At 36.3% G+C, this 19,498-nt stretch overlaps 1 protein-coding gene across 3 annotated transcripts in view; it reads left to right on the top strand.

Annotated features, from left to right (window-relative positions):
* HEATR5A (HEAT repeat containing 5A) overlaps positions 1 to 19,498 on the top strand; it is a 111,068-nt gene that overhangs the window by 21,800 nt on the left and 69,770 nt on the right. For all 3 annotated transcript variants that reach the window (XM_061180759.1, XM_061180757.1, XM_061180758.1), the window contains 8 exons: positions 170 to 278; positions 3,828 to 3,977; positions 4,659 to 4,833; positions 10,424 to 10,584; positions 11,992 to 12,247; positions 12,859 to 13,014; positions 14,443 to 14,693; positions 17,353 to 17,464. In XM_061180759.1, coding sequence (XP_061036742.1) covers positions 170 to 278; positions 3,828 to 3,977; positions 4,659 to 4,833; positions 10,424 to 10,584; positions 11,992 to 12,247; positions 12,859 to 13,014; positions 14,443 to 14,693; positions 17,353 to 17,464 — 1,370 coding nt within the window. The remainder of the gene's footprint in view (positions 1 to 169; positions 279 to 3,827; positions 3,978 to 4,658; positions 4,834 to 10,423; positions 10,585 to 11,991; positions 12,248 to 12,858; positions 13,015 to 14,442; positions 14,694 to 17,352; positions 17,465 to 19,498) is intronic.

The following is a 19,498-nucleotide window of genomic DNA, read 5'->3' as shown; positions in this document are numbered from 1 at the left end:
TTATTTGATACTCCCCTAAGTGTCATTCCTTAGGACTTAACAGTGGAATAGATTCTGGGAAATTTTATCCTTTAAAAGTAAAATTAAGTAGTCATCTTTACATGTGCTAAGATCCTTTTATGCCTGTTTTTTCATTCATGACTAATTTCTAATTTAAATGTCGTTCCAGCGCCGCTGTGGTGTGTTTGGGTTCCTTGTATAAGAAGTTGGGTAGAATACTGGGTAACACCTTTACTGATACAGTGGGGAATATTCTTAAAGCTATGAAGAGTGCAGAGGTAAATACAAACGTTATGGTTTCTTGAGTCAATAAAAGAGCTTTACCTATGACAAGCACACATAGTATGTATGTAAATATATCCATAAATGACATTTCTAGGTAGTGTACATATGTACTTTGTATGTTGAATCTTTATTAGAAAAGCAATAGTGCAATAAAATTTTGTGTATTCAGATAAATTCAAATGGGCACAAACTAAGGTGTTTCTCTGGCAGACCCATCCCTGCTCCCTCTTCTTACATCACCTTTTCCATCTGATACTACTTACTAGTGCCAGAGCAAGTGCTTGTCACCAAGGATCCAGATACGTAGTTGGTAACTACCATATACCTGATGGATGGATTAGTATTGTACCAGCATCAGAAGAGTGTAAGGAATAAAATCAAGGTAGGAAAGAGTGTGGAGGACATAAGCATGACTAGGGTCAGGATGACCTTTCAATCGCCAGGGTATATGTTGTCAGCCTTAGCCCCATTGATTTGTTGGCATCATTTACCATTGTGAAACACCCTTTGTTTTTGTAACTGTCTCTTTATTGGACTTCCAAGATATACTGTAATTTCTTGCCAATTATAGTTTTAACAAATTTTGAAATTAAAGCATTTGTATGTTTGTATATCAAAAATTTTAAGTCTGTGGTCCCTTATATTTAAGGATAACTCAGCACCTTTAAATATAAAAAAATCACACCAGTTCCTGTTCTTAACCTTGCTTGGAAAAAGTCTAGAAAACAGCCCTGAAACAATTTATAAAAATGCTGGCCTGTCACACACATTTCTTTTTAACTGTATCAAGATAAAACATGGGAAAATTCAAATGTAAAATCTGCCAAATTTCAAGAAGAATGTAACTGATTCAAGAATTTTAAGGAGAAGTGAAGTCCATAACATAAAACTGGTGAGAGAATCAACTCAGCAGATCACTTCTGAGCAGCAATAGTTTACGCAAAGATTGAAGAAGGTAATTCAGGAGGAGAGATATTTTTTTTTGTAGTTTTTAGAAGAGTTTATTACCATTTTATAAAATAAAAAACTTTGCCCAATATGTTTGAAAAATCTGAGAAAATTCAGATATTTTAAGATGGATAGAAGTTGAGATAGTTTATCAGTGGCAGGTCTTTGGTGGTGAAAGGAAAAGGAAATCTTTCTGCTCTGAAGGCACCGATGCTGGAGGTGAACAGATTTACAAAATGATACTGAGCACCATAAATGGTAACATGTGGACACAGGTATAGGCTATGCTTTAATTCTTAATTTATGTAAGAGAAAGCTCATGATGAAGACAAAGAAATGGAAGGCATTGTGGGTTTTAACATATATAGAATTAGAATATATAAAAACAGCAACATAAAGCATATGAGAGGGTACATGGAATTATACTGTTTTAAGGGTCTTGCCACTATGAAGTGGTAAATAGTAGGTTTAATTAGAATGTAACCTATTAGGGATGTGTAGCATGATGGCTACAATAATCACTATTTAAAATAGTTATAACAATGTAAATATTTATACACCCCTCAGAGCATCTAAATTATAAAGCAAATATTGACAGACCTAAAGATAGAAATACACAGCAATACAATCATAATGGGGACTGCAGTTTCCCCCCCCTTTATCAATGGACAGATCACCCAGACAGAAATCAACATGGAAACCTTGGAGTGAACTACACATTAGACCAGTTGGACCTAATGGACGTAACCTGATCATTCCACCCAACAGCAGCAAAACATACCTCTTTTCTAGGGCACAGAGCATTCACCAGGGTAGATCACATATTAGGTCCCAAACAAGTCTGGGCAAGTTTAAGAAGACTGAAATCGCATGAAGTATCTTTCCCACCCGCAATGATATGAAACTAGGCGCCAATAACAGCAGGAAGGCTGGAAAATTCTCAGTTATGTGGAGATTAGCAACAAACCAGGAGGAGAGATTGTTAACATCCATAAATCTGGTTTTATTTAAAAGGATGTGTCTGTAAGAACTTTTATTCACTGAGGTATGGCCACTTTAAACTTCTTTTTTCTCTTAACTCCATTGATTAAGCTATACTTTTTAGGCCTCATGGTTAACAGAGGATTACTCTATAGGTTTCAGAAAATTTTAAGTTAGGGACTTCCCTGGTGGCACAGTGGATAAGATTCCATGCTCCCAATGCAAGGGGCCTGGGTTCAATCCATGGTCCGGGAACTAGATCCCACATGCATGCCGCAACTAAGAGTTCGCAGGTCACAGCTAAGGAGCCTGCCTGCCACAACTAAGACCTGGTGCAACCGAATAAATAAATTAATATTTAAAAAAAGAAAATTTAGAGTTATTGCTAAATATTTTACTGCTCCTCCACTTTTTACCTTTATGATTTAGTTGATTCAGTACCACAACGTTTTGGAGATGTCAAAAGGGATTTCCACCTTTGATAAATAGCATTTGAAATTGGCGTAAAAGTTAAGAAGTTTCCTGTTAGGACTCATTTTGTTAATGTCCACCTATAATTACTCACTATCGTGCTCCTTTGAACAAAAATAAATTAATAACATTACTATGAAAATGATACTTGATCTTTCTCCAACTTTAACTTACCTATAGTGGCCTTAACTTCCTGAGACATAGAAAGCATTTGGAACATTTAGTAAAACATCATAATACAAGCAGCTACTATTTCTTGAGTGTTTACTAAGTCCAGGCACTGTGGTGAATGATTTCCCCACAGGGGCTTGTTTACTTCTCACACTGGCTCAGTGGGGTTCATCTTATCCTCGTTTCATTTTTTCATTTCTTTTTTTTTGGCCACGCTGTGCGGTATGTGGGATCTTGGTTCCCCGACCAGGCATTGAACCCATGCCCCCTTCAGTGGAAGTGCAGAGTCTTAACCACTGGACTGCTGGGGAGGTCCCTTATCCTCATTTTATAGATGAAGAAATAAGTAAGAACAACTTAAAGTCACACAGCTACTAAGGTTCAGAGCCAAGATTCAAACCCAGGTCTTTTAAAATCTAAACCCAGACTTTTAACCTCTGAGTTAAAATACTCGAACCAATAAATGATAAAATATCAATAGCTATGAACTCAACTGAGCATTTACTGTGTGTCAGGCACTGTTCTAAGCACTTCACATATAGTAACTCGTTTGATCCTCACAACAACCATTTAACAGATAAAGAAACAGATTTGCCCAGAGACATATAGCTAGTAGGTGGCAGACCATGCACTCTTAACCATGTTACCTCATTTATAGCAACCATTTATTGAATGCTTGACAACATGCAAGCCTTATGCCTGGCACTTCCCATATAATTTCATTTAATCTTCACATCACCCCTATGAAACGTGTATTATGTTGAAGTGTAATATATACAAGTAACACTTTTAAAATAGTAAACACTGCATGAAATAGCAATTATTCATGTGTCTTGATGTCAGAATAGGTTGGTTAGTGTGTACAAAAATCTGAGTATTTCTCTAATGTGAGATAAATTTCAATGCTTAATACTGTTTTTCACAGCGAATTTTTTTTTTCCTGTTCTTTAAATTTTTTTCCTCTTTGGTAGTCACAAGGTCGATATGAGATCATGCTGAGTCTGCAAAACATATTGAGTGGACTGGGAGCTGCTGCTACCCCTTGCCACAGGGATGTTTATAAAGCTGCTAGATCCTGCTTGACAGATAGATCCATGGCCGTTCGTTGTGCTGCTGCAGAGGTAAAAGAGTCTAATATGTAGAATTTCTAAAAATTAATATGAAGACAACTAAATCAGTTTATCCCAGTGAAAACACTAGTAACAGCTACATGATCTTAGAGCTGCAACCTTGGTATTCAGATAGGACTATCTCATTTTAACATATGAGGAAACTGAGGCCCTGAGAGTTACATGAATTTCCCAGGGTTCTTAAAGTGGTTAGCAGCACATTGTTGGAAATGGGGAGTTCAAGTTACCAGACTCGAAGTATTCCTTCCATTCCACTGTGCTTCCTCTCTATAATTGTGTAAAATTTCCATGTACGGTTTATGTTGTTTGAAAATGATTTGGTTTTGTTTTTTATCATGCTTTCTTAACATAGTTGGTTAGATAGTAAAGTGTTTATGTTGGAGTTATTCTCACAATTGCTCATAGCCAACAGATAGGTTCTACAGACATTTTTCATAGCCCACTGAATTAGAAATGGGTCTTTCTCCTACCCTTTGTGGACACGTTGCTTTGTATAGTATAATTTTTATGACTTTTTAGTAAGTATTCACTTGTCCCTACAATCATTATTTAGAGACTTTGGATTTGTGTATTATTTTTGCTAGATCTTGATAGGGTCTGCAACTTATATAGATCTGAACCTGACATTTATATTTTGTTTTTCATTAATTTCTTTTTTTCCTGCTTGAATAGTGTCTCCTTGAACTTCAGAATGAGGCCATCTTTATGTGGAGTACAGACCTGGACAGTGTGGCCACACTATGTTTTAAATCCTTTGAAGGCTCCAATTATGATGTGCGGATTTCAGTTTCAAAGCTACTAGGCACAGTGTTGGCCAAAGCTATAATTTCTAAACATCCAGGAGCAGGTAAATTCATGTAATTATTTTCATAATGTCTTCTATAATTTTTTCCCAGTTGACTTAAACAAACATATGTAGAATTACTGCTACCCATTATTACTTTTGAAAAGAGGCAGAATATCATATAAATTTTAGTTTGGAAACATTTCTATAAGTCCTAAGATTCCATTTTAAAACAATTCATGAAAGTTTGAGGAAAAAATTAAAAGAACTCTTAAATAAATATGCTTTATTCAGTCATTGTCTTCCTCTACACCATGGCTTTTTTTTTTTTTAAAGTGAATTGTGGAGTGTTATCCAATAGGAGATATGATCTAATTCTCGAGAATTTTTTTTTTAAGCAGCATGCATCTGATTACATACATTTGGCTTGCCATCTTCTAGATTGGTATAAGGGAGCAATGATGTAAATAATTCCAAACAGCAGATACTTGAAATTTACTGTATTTGGACAATTTGTTTTGTGCTTATTCCCTATTTATACACTCCTAGGCAGTGAGCAAGGATAGAGTATTTTTTAAAACAAAAGGGTTTGCCTGGGTTTAATCTACAGTGTATATAAAACATTGGTGAATAATTAAAAACTTGCTTTATTATTCTGTCTCCAAAGAATAACAGTCTCACACTAATGAAAATGTGATTGTTCTGTAGAACCTTGCTTCCTCAATATCTGCAAACCGAGAGTACTAGCATCACCTGGGAGCTCGTAAGAAATGCAGAAACCCAGACGCCACCCAACTTACTAAATCAAATTTTCATTTTAACAAGATCCCCAGATAATTTGTATGCACATTAAAGTTTTAGAATCATTGCTCTAGAAATTGTTTATTGTGACATTAAGAAGTGTTCTGGTTTCTTCTAAGCCAGTATTTCTCAACCAGAGCTGAGAGAGGACAGTGAGTACAGCATATCAGAATCACCTAGGAAGCATTAACAACTGTATAGTCCCTTCATTCTCCAGTTGAGACCCACAAGTTTAAAATTTATAATAAATTTTTTTTTAGGTGTTGGTTCTTCTAATCTTGTAATTCAGAGTTGTTCAGGGCATTTAAGAGGTTAAATCTTAAGCCATCTAAGAGATTGAAATTAGAAGAAGACATGTTTAATCAAACCCTCTTGAAAATGTGAATTGCTTGTTTCCATAAATGTATCATTAGAACTAGTACACAGTTGCAGTAAAAACAAGCAAAATACAGAATTGCCTAACAAATGTGAATAATATTTAAACGTATATCCTCCTAGAGTAGCACTAAACTAATAACAGCATTTTTGCAATCAGACTAAGCAAAGTGAAGAACCAGCTTCGCCCACACTAAAAAATCTTTGGCCTAATCTTTTGTTAGGAATTCTGTCATCTTGCATCTGTAAGTTCTAGGCGTGTGTTATAATTAAGTTATTTTCATACAACTAAAAAGTGATCTAGATGTCATAATAGATTTTTTTTAAGTAGGAGACTAATAGCAACGTAATGCTTAATAATTTGGAAAAGAAATACAGTGGAGGTTTGTACACTCAACCACAGTATTCGAAGATTATGAGGTACAGAACTGAATGATTTTCCTAGTAAAATCAGCAGACTTCTAATAAATGGTATATTTTACCAAGGCATTTAAAAAGCAGGGATTGAGTATGTCATTTTCCTAACATTGGCATAAGTTGCCAGGGATTTATGGAATCTTTTAAAGTTACTTCTTAACCATGAACCTCAAGTCGTACTATATTTCCCTCCTCCATTCACTGTCCCACTTTCCTGATTGACTATTTTATACCTTTATCTTCTCCTATGTTACTTTCATTTGACGGCCTATCTTCCATAGGCTCCCCTACTAAATCTACCACCTTCCAGCATCTATACCCATATACTCCGACTTCTCCACTGTTACTAAGATGAATTATCTCGTCTTCTATTAAAGCCATACGTTCAATATGTATTAGAGCTCATCCTCTCACCTGCTCGAGGACATAGCTCTAGGAAGTCTCCCCTCTCCTACATCAACTTTTCCTTCTCTATTGGATTATTCCTTATAAAAACATGTGCTTTTTCCCCTCTCATCTTAAAAAAAAATTTTTTTTCTTGCATTTTACTTCCCCAGCCAGCTGGGGCCCCATTTCTCTTCCCTTTGCAGCAGAGTTCCTCAGAGGAGTTCTTGATACTCTGTTTTTAGTCTCTCTCTTCTTTCAAACACACTTCAGTTAGGATTTTCCCCCAGTTAACTCTTTTTTTATATATAAATTTACTTATTTTATTTATTTATTTTTGGCTGCGTTGGGTCTTTGTTGCTGTGCGTGGGCTTTCTCTAGTTGCGGCGAGCGGGGGCTACTCTTCGTTGCGGTGCACGGGCTTCTCATTGCAGTGGCTTCTCTTGTTGTGGAGCATGGGCTCTAGGCACGCGGGCTTCAGTAGTTGTGGCAGGTGGGCTCAGTAGTTGTGGCTCGTGGGCTCTAGAGCGCTGGGTCAGTAGTTGTGGCACACGGGCTTAGTTGCTCCATGGCATGTGGGATCTTCCCGGACCAGGGCTTGAACCCGTGTCCCCTGCATTGGCAGGCGGATTCTTAAGCACCTCACTACCAGGGAAGCCCCAGTTAACTCTTGAAAACTATTTTTGTTAAGGGCATCAATGACCTCCACGTTCATCAGTTATTCGATAAATAAACAAGCGTTTATTGGGGGTTTATACGGGCCACGATCTGTTCTGAGTGTGTAGGATGTGTTATTGAACAAAACAGATTAAAAGCCCTTGCCCTTTGGCACTTCCGTCCTAATATTTAGCCATGCTAAGCCAGTGGGCAGTTCTCAGTTGTCTTACTTAACCTTTCAGCAACATTTAACTCAGTTGATCTTCCTCCTCATCCTTTTTTCACTTGCCTTTTAGGACCTCACGCTCCCTTGGTTTTCTTTCTTTCTCTCTAGAAGTTTCTGTTCAGTCTTTCATGATTTCTTGTCTTCTCATAGGAGACACCCATCACCTAGTCCTTGGTCTTCTGCTCTTTACATAGGCTCACTCTAGATGATCTTACCCAATCTCATGGCTTAAACACCATCTATATATCAGGGATTCCTGGATTTATGTCTTTAGCCCACACTTCTCTCCTGGACACTGAACTCTCATATCTAGCTGCCCATTTGACATCTCTGTTTGGATGTCTATTTGATGTTTCAAATTAACTTGTCCTAAGTGAATGCTTGATATCCCCTCCCCCCATGTACACATACCTGCTCTCCTTGCAGTCGCAGTCTTGCTAATCTAAGTTGATGACAGCTCTGTCCCTGCAGTTGTTGAAACCGCAGTTTGTAAAGTCACCCTTGAATCTTCTCTCTCACACTCAGTAACTATTCTACCTAACAACATTAAAACATATCTACAGTTGGGACTCCTTGGAGAAGTGGCTTATGGGGTCGGGGCAAGGAAAGTCTGAGGATGAACCTGGAGCGTCTTGTTGTGCCAGAAAGTGAGGAGCTTCCACTGGCCAGCTTTCTGAAGAAAAGCTGGTCAAATCCAGGACAGTATTAGAATTAATAATGATAGAAATGGATTATAACCTGTTAAATAAAAAAGGAGGGCTTCCCTGGTGGTGCAGTGGTTAAGAATCCGCCTGCCAATGCAGGGGACATGGGTTCGAGCCCTGGTCCAGGAAGATCCCACATGCCGCGGAGCAACTAAGCCCGTGCGCCACAACTACTGAGCCTGTGCTCTAGAGTCCGCGAGCCACAACTACTGAGCCCGCGTGCCACAACTACTGAAGCCCGCGCACCTAGAGCCCGTGCTCCACAACAGGAGAAGCCACCGCAATGAGAAGCCCACGCACCACAAGGAAGAGTAGCCCCCGCTCGCTGCAACTAGAGAAAACCCGCGCGCAGCAATGAAGACCCAACGCAGCCAAAATAAATAAATAAATAAATTTATTTTTTAAAAAAAAGTATCACCACAGAGGTGGCATAGTGATTACAAATGGAAAAATGGTATTTTACAGTGGACAAGACTCGCAGACACCTTATTCACGTGTTCAAAGATAATATCGCCAATGTAGGGACAGATTGACACCAAGCCTGACATTTCTTTTTGACGTTATGCATTGAGAAGGCTTACAACATTACTTAATGTAGTTCTCTTGAGGAAAAACTCAAATAGAGGGCTTTTCTATAGCTACAACTAGGCATATATGTACTCTTCAAAAATGAGAAAGTGATAAGGAAGATATGGAGTCTAGGTGAAGGGTACATGGGAGTTTATTTTACTATTCTTGCAGCTTTTCTGTAATTTTGAAATTTTTTCTAGTACAAAATTTAAAAAATATGTAAGTATGTATACCTCGATTCCTAGCGTTATCTACCTTGATCTAAGCCACCATCACCTCTTGCTTGAATTACTAAATTGCTCCTAATGGTTTTCTCTACTTCTACCTTTGCCCCTCTACAGTCTTCTCTCAGCACAGAAGCACAGTGACAAATTATATCACTCCTTTGCTCAAGGTTCTCCACTGGCACCTCACTTTACTCACCTCCTTATTATAATGATTGACAAGGTCCTATATCTTCTGCTCTTGCGCCATCCTTACACTGTGGTCCGTCTCCTACCAGAGCCCTCCACTGAACTCACTACACATAAAAGATACCTGCTTTATTTTTTGCATGGCTTTTAATCACTGTCTAACATACTATATACTTAGTCCTTTGTTATGTTTATTGTTGTCTCTCCTTTTTAGAATTTATGATCCGCAAGAGCATGGATTTTGTACTATTCACTATGTTTCTCTTCCACGTGCCAATATAGATTTTCATCTGTTTCATCTTCAGGCTGAGGAGTATATTTTTTGTTCATGACTTGGATTAACAGAAGTTTATTTTTCCACTATTTATGACTTAAGTCAATAATGAGGATCAGAGCTTGTGACCATCATTTTTCAGAAGAATGAAAGGGCGAAAATGGGTTCTTTTTTTAAAGGAGATAGTATTCCCTAGATATTCACAGGGAGAAACTCAACTGTGTCAAACTGAAGACAAATTTAAAACATTCTGCCTAACTAAGCTCTTAATTATTGCAGCCTAAGGGTTGACCGGGCAGTTTTAGTAATATTTAGCTTTGGTTTCTTCAGAGACTGAGGATATAACAAAAGTTGTACTTGCAGTTGAGAATTTTTAAAAAACAGGCCATTGTGGTTACTTTATGTAAGTTTCATTAAGAGTTGTAGAGCATTTAGAAAGATAAAATTATGATTTTGGCCTTTTTAGTATTTTGAAAGAATTTTCAAAGTGTTGTATAGCATTTTCACTCATGGAGAACTAGGGCCGTTTATTTATGTTTTCCCTTGTTTAACTTGAGGACAAGAAAGCAGTAGGTCATAATCTCAAAGTGGCATAGACTTTAAGATGTCATTGACATGATACATCAGAGTCCATTGTGATTTGACCTCTGAACCCTTGTGTGACTTTACATTTTAGTGTGTGTAATGTCCTGTAAATTTTGCCTTTTGTTTGGATTTTTAGTTTATTTTTGTTTCTGTTAACATACTGTTCAAGATCGTGCAAACCAAGATCATGCATTAAAATTTAGTCTGTAAAATAGAATCACATGTTTTGTTTTGTTCTTTGTTATAGCAGCCTCACGTCAAAGCGTTCGCAGAGTATCTCTGGAGGAAGTTCTGGAATTACTAGGAACAGGGTTTCTACGTGGGAGTTCAGGATTTCTTCGAGCCAGTGGAGATATGCTGAAAGGAACCAGTTCAGTCAGTAGGGATGTCCGAGTTGGAGTTACTCAGGTTAGAATCACAAATCAGTATCTAAATGTAATTCTCACTGGCCTGTAGTGAAAGTTTTAGTATCTGACTCCAGGTGGAAGTGATACTGTGCAAGGTCATCACTTATGCTCTCATGTTTATAAAGGCCAAGACGCTTTATAAGAAACTAGATTACAAGTAAGAGAACCTTATTTGTACAAAGCCAACTAAATAGGCTATTACCCACAATGTGTTTTCAGTTCGTAATGATGGGAGACTATTATTTCCTTTGAAACATAAACATTTTTTTGTTTGTTTCTAGGCCTTGGGCTTCCATGTGTCTTGTGGTTTAACATGTTTTCCATTGTGTTTATGTGTGCTTATACAGTTCAGATTTAAGCTTTTAGGTACATAATATTTGGCATGGGCAGTATTATATTTCTGTTTTATATGGTTTCTACTTCAAAATAAAGATTACAGCATGTAATCTACTTAAGTGCTTAAATTCTTGGTCCTAAACAAAACTTAAAAAGCTAAACCCTGGGAAGAGGATCTTAGAATAAGGCAATATAGAGGTCTTTGCATTCTTTCCTTGAACTATCTTGTTTTCTAAATGCCATTATGGTTCAAAGCAAACATGTATTTTTTTAAATTCACATATCTATCCTCATTATTTTATACTGTATGATATTAGATTTCATGAAAATATAAGACATCCCAGTATAATTGTAAACTGTGTATTTTTCAAAAACAGATTACATAAGAAAACTACTGTCTCTATCGCTGGAGCAAGCCAAACCGTTAACATTCATGAAAATAAAGAGCAGTGATTCGTCACCATAAACTTTCTTTTCTGGTTTCTAGAACTGAATTCCCTTAGAATTATGGGAGTTATGGTCTAATTATGGTATTAGACCATAGTTCATTCTTACACTGTGTTCATATGTTTGATTTGGGTTTTCTTGTTCAGCATGTTAAAGACCTTAGGGACTTCCCTGGTGGTCCAGTGGTTAAGACTCTGGGCTTCCACTGTAGGGGGCATGGGTTTGATCCCTGTTTGGGGAACTAAGATCCCACATGCTGCTCAGCGTGTGGCCAAAAAATTGAAGAAAAAAAAAAAACCACAGAATGTTAAGGAGTTTGAATGCTTTGTTTGGAGAAGTCACAGGCACATTTTACTTATTAGCTATGCTGGCTATCCTGAAACTTTGTAGTCTGACCAAAATAAAACAGGCACCATAAGTGAAATCTCAGTTGAAAGACTGCGTACTTCAATTTTGGCTTAACAAACAAAAGAATAGTACTACATTTATATAGCTAAAGTGGCTATATAAATGAGGAAAGACTAAAAAGAAATGTTAATAAATTCTGCATATTTCATGGAAGAGAAAACATTAATATAGAATTGAAATTATTTCATTTTGAAGATAAAACTCCTTTCTTTTTTAGGCTTACGTGGTGTTTGTTTCAACACTAGGAGGAGCATGGCTAGAGAAAAATTTTGCTGCCTTTCTTTCTCATACCCTAAGCCTGGTTTCACAGTCACACCCTAAGGCCACCCAAACTCAGATTGACGCTGTCTGCAGTCGCCGTTGTGTTTCATTTATCCTTCGAGCTACTGTTGGAGGCCTTCTTGGGGAAAAGGCTCAAATTGCTGCTGCCAAGGATATTTGCCAGGCTATCTGGAAGTTAAAGAAAGTTATGGGTATGGATCTTCTAAGACAGTCTGTTTTAACAGTGCTAAAGGGATTGTCCTTTTGGAAAAGCTGGACTGGTATATAATTATATTAATACCCAAAAAACACTTTTATAATACAGGTCAGTTGTTTCAGAGTAAAGCAGTCTATATATAGATGATACATAAATTATCTAACTTGATAAGAACTATTATATATATATGTACTGATCTTAAAGGCTGGTGGATAGTAGTTCCTCAGAATTCATAATCTTCCTATAGAAGTTAAGATACATTGTCTTTGAAACAATTAGTTCATCTCAGTTCTTGTACTGTCCTAAGTCTACTCTGCTTATCTTGAGTAATGATAAAATTGGAGTTCTCCCTTTCAGTGCCACTTGCTAAAAGAGTAATAAGGCATCTGTGATCAGGTTGCTTGAACTAAATTGGTTGTTAGTTTAATTCTTTCTCTATAGATGCAAGTCCCCATTTTAGTATTTTAGTTACTGCCTCAAGGGTTTCACATATATCAAGTGGAGGTATTAATTTTTACCTTCATATGTTTCTGCTCCTAATACCTACCCTCTGTAATAAATTTTAATAAAACAGTGATGCCTAGTTAATTCTTATACTTCTATCAGATGCTGTAATGAGTGACGGTAATTTGGAAACCCGGCTTGGCTCCGCAGATGTAGCAGCCAGCCAGCATATGTTGGTATGTGCTTTACAAGAACTTGGAAATCTCATACACAGTCTCGGCACCACAGCTGCACCTTTGCTACAGGATTCAAGTGCAGGTATCTGTTGTCTGTGACTAGTCTGAATACTTTGTTTTCACTTTTACTTTAGACAACTTTTCTCCAAGGAAGAAAAGCTCCCTCAAATAGCTCATTTATTATAGATTCCACTATAGATTTATTAGAGTTGTTTTATGAAATATATATAATCAAGATTTTTAAAAGTATGTTTTTTTGTTTTTGTTTTTTTTCTTTTGCTTTTGTAACTAAAGATTGTTCTCTAGGTCTCTATCTCCAACCCCCTTTCTGGAGATATTTAAGATAACACAGAAAAATGGAGAAGTAAACCTGAACTCGTATCTCTCATCTGCAGTGAAAGTATTAGTTTCTGTATGGTACAAGTAATTTACTTCCTTAAAGGTCTTTTCAGGCATTCTCTTTTCTTTCTCTCTTTGAAAATTATTTAATCACTTTGAGAGATAATTCACATACCATAAAGTTCACCCTTTTAAAGTATACAATTCAGTGGTTTTGGTATACTCACAGAGTTGTGCAAACTCTACCACTATCTGATTGCAGAATGTTTTCATCACCCCAAGAAGTCCTACACCCATTAGCAGTCATTTCCCATTTCCCCTCCCCCCAGCCCTGATAACCACTAATCTATTATCTGTCTCTATGAATTTGCCTATTCTGGACAAGATTTAATATAAATGGAATCCATACAGCATGTGGCCTTTTGTGACTGGCTTATTTAATTACTTTTTAAAATCATCTTTAATGGCTTTTGTCCTTTGTGCTACACAATTCCTGCTGACTGAAGCTTACATTATATTTGGTTTGTAAGCTATTTATCCTAGGGCATATATTGTTTAAGTAGCAGTCGACATGAACTGTTAACATGTTTTGATGAAGGTATATGTTGAATTATAGCAAATGTAGACTTTTTTTTCTTACTGGTAGTGGCACTTCACTGTCTGCATAGTGGCTTAGTAGCCCACTGGGGACCTAGTGAAGCCTTGATTTTCTTCAACATTTTGTTCTCAGGTTAAGAGAAATATGGTACATAGGGAGAATACTGATTATGTAGAGAAATGTGCCAGAAAGGATTTAAAAGAAAAGGAGGATGAATCAAGATGTGACATTTCTTCTCAAGATGTTTTTGTTATTTATTGATAATTTTTAATTCCTAGTACCAAATTAATGATCTCAAGATAAAGTAAGCAGAACATTGGCTTATTTAGGAAATAAAAATTTCCTTTGTCTCCTGACTTAATTTAAGCCAATTTTCATGAGATATATTGGTAGAAGTAACTCTTGGGTACAAAAAAATTATTTGTAATTGTGTATCACTTAATTTTTTAAATTCTGATTTGGCTTTTGATAAAGATAATGTATTTCATATCCATGTGGTTGCTTACTCTGTTGACTGATGACTGAGTTTCATCTGTGTAGCTGAGTCGTCATTTGTTTATTCTGTCCTTCTAGGCATCCTTGACAATGTCACTTCAGCTACTCTTCATCCTACCGTTTCTGTTCGACTAGCAGCTGCCTGGTGTCTACACTGCATTGCTGTGGCACTACCTGCCTACCTAACGCCTCTCTTAGACCGTTGCCTTGAAAGGCTTACTGTGCTTAAGTCTTCACCTGAAGCAGTGACTGGCTTTAGTTTTGCAGTGGCAGCTCTGCTGGGAGCAGTGAAACATTGTCCTTTAGGAATTCCTCACGGAAAGGGCAAGGTAATGATTTCATTCTTTGCATATGAGAGTGACATTTCAAGTTTTTCTTAAAAACATCATTGTCTTCTTGTGTGTCACCCAGTAAAGAACCATGCAGGACAAATTTCTGAGCTGTCAGCTATACTACTACTTAAGTGCTAAGTATCATCAACGTAATTACTGTGAAAAACGAAGGGATGGTTAAAAATTTCGTATCTACACTTAAAGAGGAGTTGCTTTCTCTGCTTTTTGTTAGAAATATCTGCGGTTAGTAACAGATTTTGTTCCTGAAGGCTTTTTTTTTTTTTCTTCCATATATTCAGCTCTGCCATAGAAGTACATTTTAAAATTGCATTGTAAAGGACAAAGAGAGCTTCAAAAGACATCTTATGTGACAGGGTGAGAGAGTGTCATGGACATATATACACTACCAAATGTAAAATAGATAGCTAGTGGGAAGCAGCCGCATAGCACAGGGAGATCAGCTCGGTGCTTTGTGACCACCTAGAGGGGTGGGATGGGGAGGGTGGGAGGGAGGGAGATGCAAGAGGGAAGAGATATGGGAACATATGTATATGTATAACTGATTCCCTTTGTTATAAAGCAGAAACTAACACACCATTGTAAAGCAATTATACTTCAATAAAGATGTTTAAAATAAAAAAAAAGACATCTTAAACTTCATTTAATAATTTTATAGTTAGTGGTATTCTTGGTGGTATTATTCTGGAATTAGTTTACATACCTAGTAAGATGAAGTAGATAATGAATGTTCTTAGGAACCAGGATTTTCCATATAAAAAAAAAAAGCTACCGTTGTAGAATCAAGAAAATTAAGTAAAAGGCCCATACGTTAAATTTAAATTGAAAATATTAGTATGAGCTTTTAATTTCCTTTCACTCTGTCCAGACATAAAAGCAATGACAACCCAGTAGCAGGGAACACCCCTAGTGCCCAGATTATGGCCCTAAATACCATTTCCAACCAAAAAGGAATTAGGGCCCCTTGGAGGAATGGCTGGTTCTAGATCCGGGGCAGGAAATGCACAGTGTAAGCCTGGAATATCTTGTCATGCCGGAAAGCAAGGAAGTCATCAGAGACTGTGTTCATTTTAAAAGGATGCAGGAGGTAACTTAAGACTCTCCCCCGACCAAAGATGGGATAATGTGTGCATCCAAAAAAATAATGATAACAATGGATAGAAACATAGTAAATATATAAAACGTGACAAGCTCATAATGATGACAAATTGCTTTGCTACTGAAAAATAATAGCTTTTGAATGTAGCACTTTCAGAAAGATAAACGATATAGAACCTAGAAAGTAAATAACCCAGTTTTAATGTACAAAGAATTGTAAAGAGAACTAAAGAAATTTTGTTAATCAAATATAAAACACAAAATAGGCAAAGTGTGGTGTGGGAATTTTGTTTCTTTTTGAATAGGAATTGTCAGTTGTCAGAGAATATTGTTTGACAGTGAAAAGCCCTCATAATCTGGGCCTCACACACATAAGAATTTTTTAAAAAATCACCATTGTTCCTTTCTTTTTTCTTGTCCCCCCACGTCATTATTAATGAATATTATGGTATATTCTCTGCAGTTTAGGCTTTGCAGACAAATACACCGTTACTTCAAAAATTCTTAAATTATCTTGAATATTGCCAATTCCTTTGGAATAAGGTGATAGGCAACTTCGGGAGGTGATGTTATTCAGTTAAATTTATTATTTTAGTTATATTCTAAACTAACACATCACATCTTGCTAATCAAAGAATTGCCATTGCGTGTATTAATTAAATTTAATGTCCTCAGATCTTATTAATTTAGGCAGACAGGCTTGGTTTGTTTTGTCAAGTAGAGACTGCAAGTAGTCCTAAGTTAGTAGTAAGTTGGTTGGTTGTTTAAAAATATGCTAGCCTTCCTCTTTAGAAAAGGTATGTGCCAACTCACAATATTTGCTCCTCTTCTAGAGGTGATTGGTTACAGAGATGTTTTCTTAGACATGTTAGATGCCTTTCGGCATTTGTACTCTATAAGCATGCATTATCCATAAAGGTGAAATATCTGGTTTTTCCTCTGTGTTGTTTTAGAACTGTCTATTTCTTAGACTTTTAAAATATAACATTTTAATTAATCTCCCTTTACTGTGAAGCTACTTCATTGTGTGATTATTGAGTACTTTTAACTGTGGTTATATAGTATATTGCCTCCAGAAAGACTATTATCAGCCACTCAGGTATCAAAGCAGTATGCAAAATTTTAAAAGGAGAGAGTCCTGTAATGAAACGTCCTCTGGTAATTACAGATCTATGAAGATGGTGGCTTAAAACTAAAAGTAAGTTCAAATTTTATACAGTGAAACTTGAACGGTTGTACAATGTTGTCACATATACTCCACAAAGAATTATAGGGTTGCTGTGTACAACCTAATATACCTATTGTATATCTATTATACAACCTATAATTTATCCTTGAAAAGTTACTTTTTTTAGTTTCATGTACGACATTGTCCTATGCTATAGTCTACGTGAATGACAATCTTTTATCATGGACATTTATTATGTGTAAGAGTTAATTTTTCAAGAGATTGTTATAATTAGTTGCTGTCATTTGTCCAGTAACCTATAAACTGCTATACTTTTTTTTTCTTTTACCTTGTTCTTCTATATGTCAATAGATTATTATGACATTAGCAGAGGATTTGCTATGTTCTGCTGCTCAAAACAGTCGCCTTTCAGCTCAGCGCACACAAGCTGGATGGTTGTTGATTGCTGCCCTGATGACCTTAGGTAAGTCTTGTGGAGGGTTTACGTAACTACAGACTGCTTGGTGTTTTCTGAGCATAAATACTCTATGATTTGACAAGACTAACTTAATATATACCAGAATTTAAATATCCACATAAACGTTTTTCTCCTAGCAGTCACCTTAGGAAGCCATATACTTATTTACTCCAGTCCTCAGAATGTTTTCAGATGTCCTTATTTGAAATTCTCTTCAAGACCAATTTATGAGCCTTAAGTAGGATAAGCCAATTTGATCAACTTTCACGCTTAACTCTGAATGAGTCTGGCTTTTCCCAAAATCATTCACATCTATCTTCAGAAAAAAAATTTTCTACAATATAAGGATAGGCAAGAGAACATGTGATAGCCCATGAATCCAATTCTGTAATTGTTCTGAGAACTGGTGACACTAATAAGGTAGTTACATTGATGGGGATAAGGCACGTTTAAATTATATTTATTAAAAATCAGTAATTATTTTATGATCATGACTATTATATTTACATCCTGTAACTTTAAACCTCTGTTTTATTACTTTATTAAAGCTCTACTTTAAGTCTCTTTGTATAGTTGTGTGGTTTACTGCTAGGATATAAAACTAGATGGATTTGACCAATAAATCATTTTGATACCTCTGAAGTAATTTGATCTAAAAGGAGCTTAATTAAAATAAACAATCATAAATGAAGAGCCACTTTAAGTAATGTTTTTGAGATGATTAAAGAGATTTATTGGACTAGATCCGAGTTCAACCTATGGGCCATATCTGGCTTGCCACCTGTTTTATACAGCCTGTGAGCTAAGAATGGTTTTTATGTTTTTAATGGTTTAAAAACAAAAAGGATATTTTGTGATATATGAGAAATATATGAAAGTCAGTTTTCAGTGTGCATAAATAAACTTTTTATTAGAGCACACTATAATCATTTGTTTACATATTGTCTGTAGCCTTTAGGCACTGCAGTGGCAGAATTGAGTAATTGCAGTAGAGACAGTATGGCTTTGAAAGCCAAAAATGTTTACTGCCTGGGCCTTAATAGAAAATGTTCGTTGGCCCCTGGCATAGATCATGATTTCACAATGTGATGGAAATAATGTGGTCAAGATTTTATTTGCTTTTGGCTAGGTGTTTCATGCCTGCTGTATTGATATTCTTGGTTAATTAAAGGGGAAGATAAACTACTTAATAAATGGCAATATTTTAATGAACAAAAGCTTTCAAAACAGGGTAATCCCATTGGAAGAAGACTACAAAAGATCCTTTCTCCTTTATAAAAGAGATTAGTATATCATGTTTTAATGCACACTCATATTCAACATACCAAAAAGGAATAAAAATTAAGTTGATGTTTTATTTAATTGCTGTTTTCTTGGGCTTTTTTTCTTAATGCATTATTCTTTCACTTTATTATCAATTTTTAGAATGTGTTACTGGTTGCTAGTAATTTTCAAAGGGTATCAGTGAGGTTTTGCTTTTAGATATCTTTATAAACTCATAGATTTTTATATGTTTATATGTTTCAATTGAATGCATTTTTTTAACATCTTTATTGGAGTATAATTGCTTTACAATGTTATGTTAGTTTCTGCTGTATAACAAAGTGAATCAGCTATACGTATACATATATCCCCATATCCCTTCCCTCTTGCGTCTCCCTCCCACCCTCCCTATCCCACCCCTCTAGGTGGTCACAGAGCGTGGAGCTGATCTCCCTGTGCTATCCGGCTGCTTCCCACTAGCTATCTATTTTACATTTTGTGGTGTATATATGTCAGTGCTACTCTCTCATTTCGTCCCAGCTTTCCCTTCCCCCTCCCTGTGTCCTCAAGTCCATTCTCTATGTCGCATCTTTATTCCTGTCCTGCCCCTGTGTTAGCATACTTTCTCTTTCTGACTTACCTCACTCTGTATGACAGACCCTAGGTCCATCCACCTCACAACAAATAACTCAATTTCGTTTCTTTTTATGGCTGAGTAATACTCCATTTTGTATATGTGCCACATCTTCTTTATCCATTCATCTGTCGATGGACACT

Source organism: Eubalaena glacialis, chromosome 2 (genome assembly GCF_028564815.1).
Source record: "Eubalaena glacialis isolate mEubGla1 chromosome 2, mEubGla1.1.hap2.+ XY, whole genome shotgun sequence".
Lineage (NCBI taxonomy): Eukaryota > Metazoa > Chordata > Mammalia > Artiodactyla > Balaenidae > Eubalaena > Eubalaena glacialis.
This window is presented reverse-complemented; position numbering and strand designations above follow the sequence as displayed.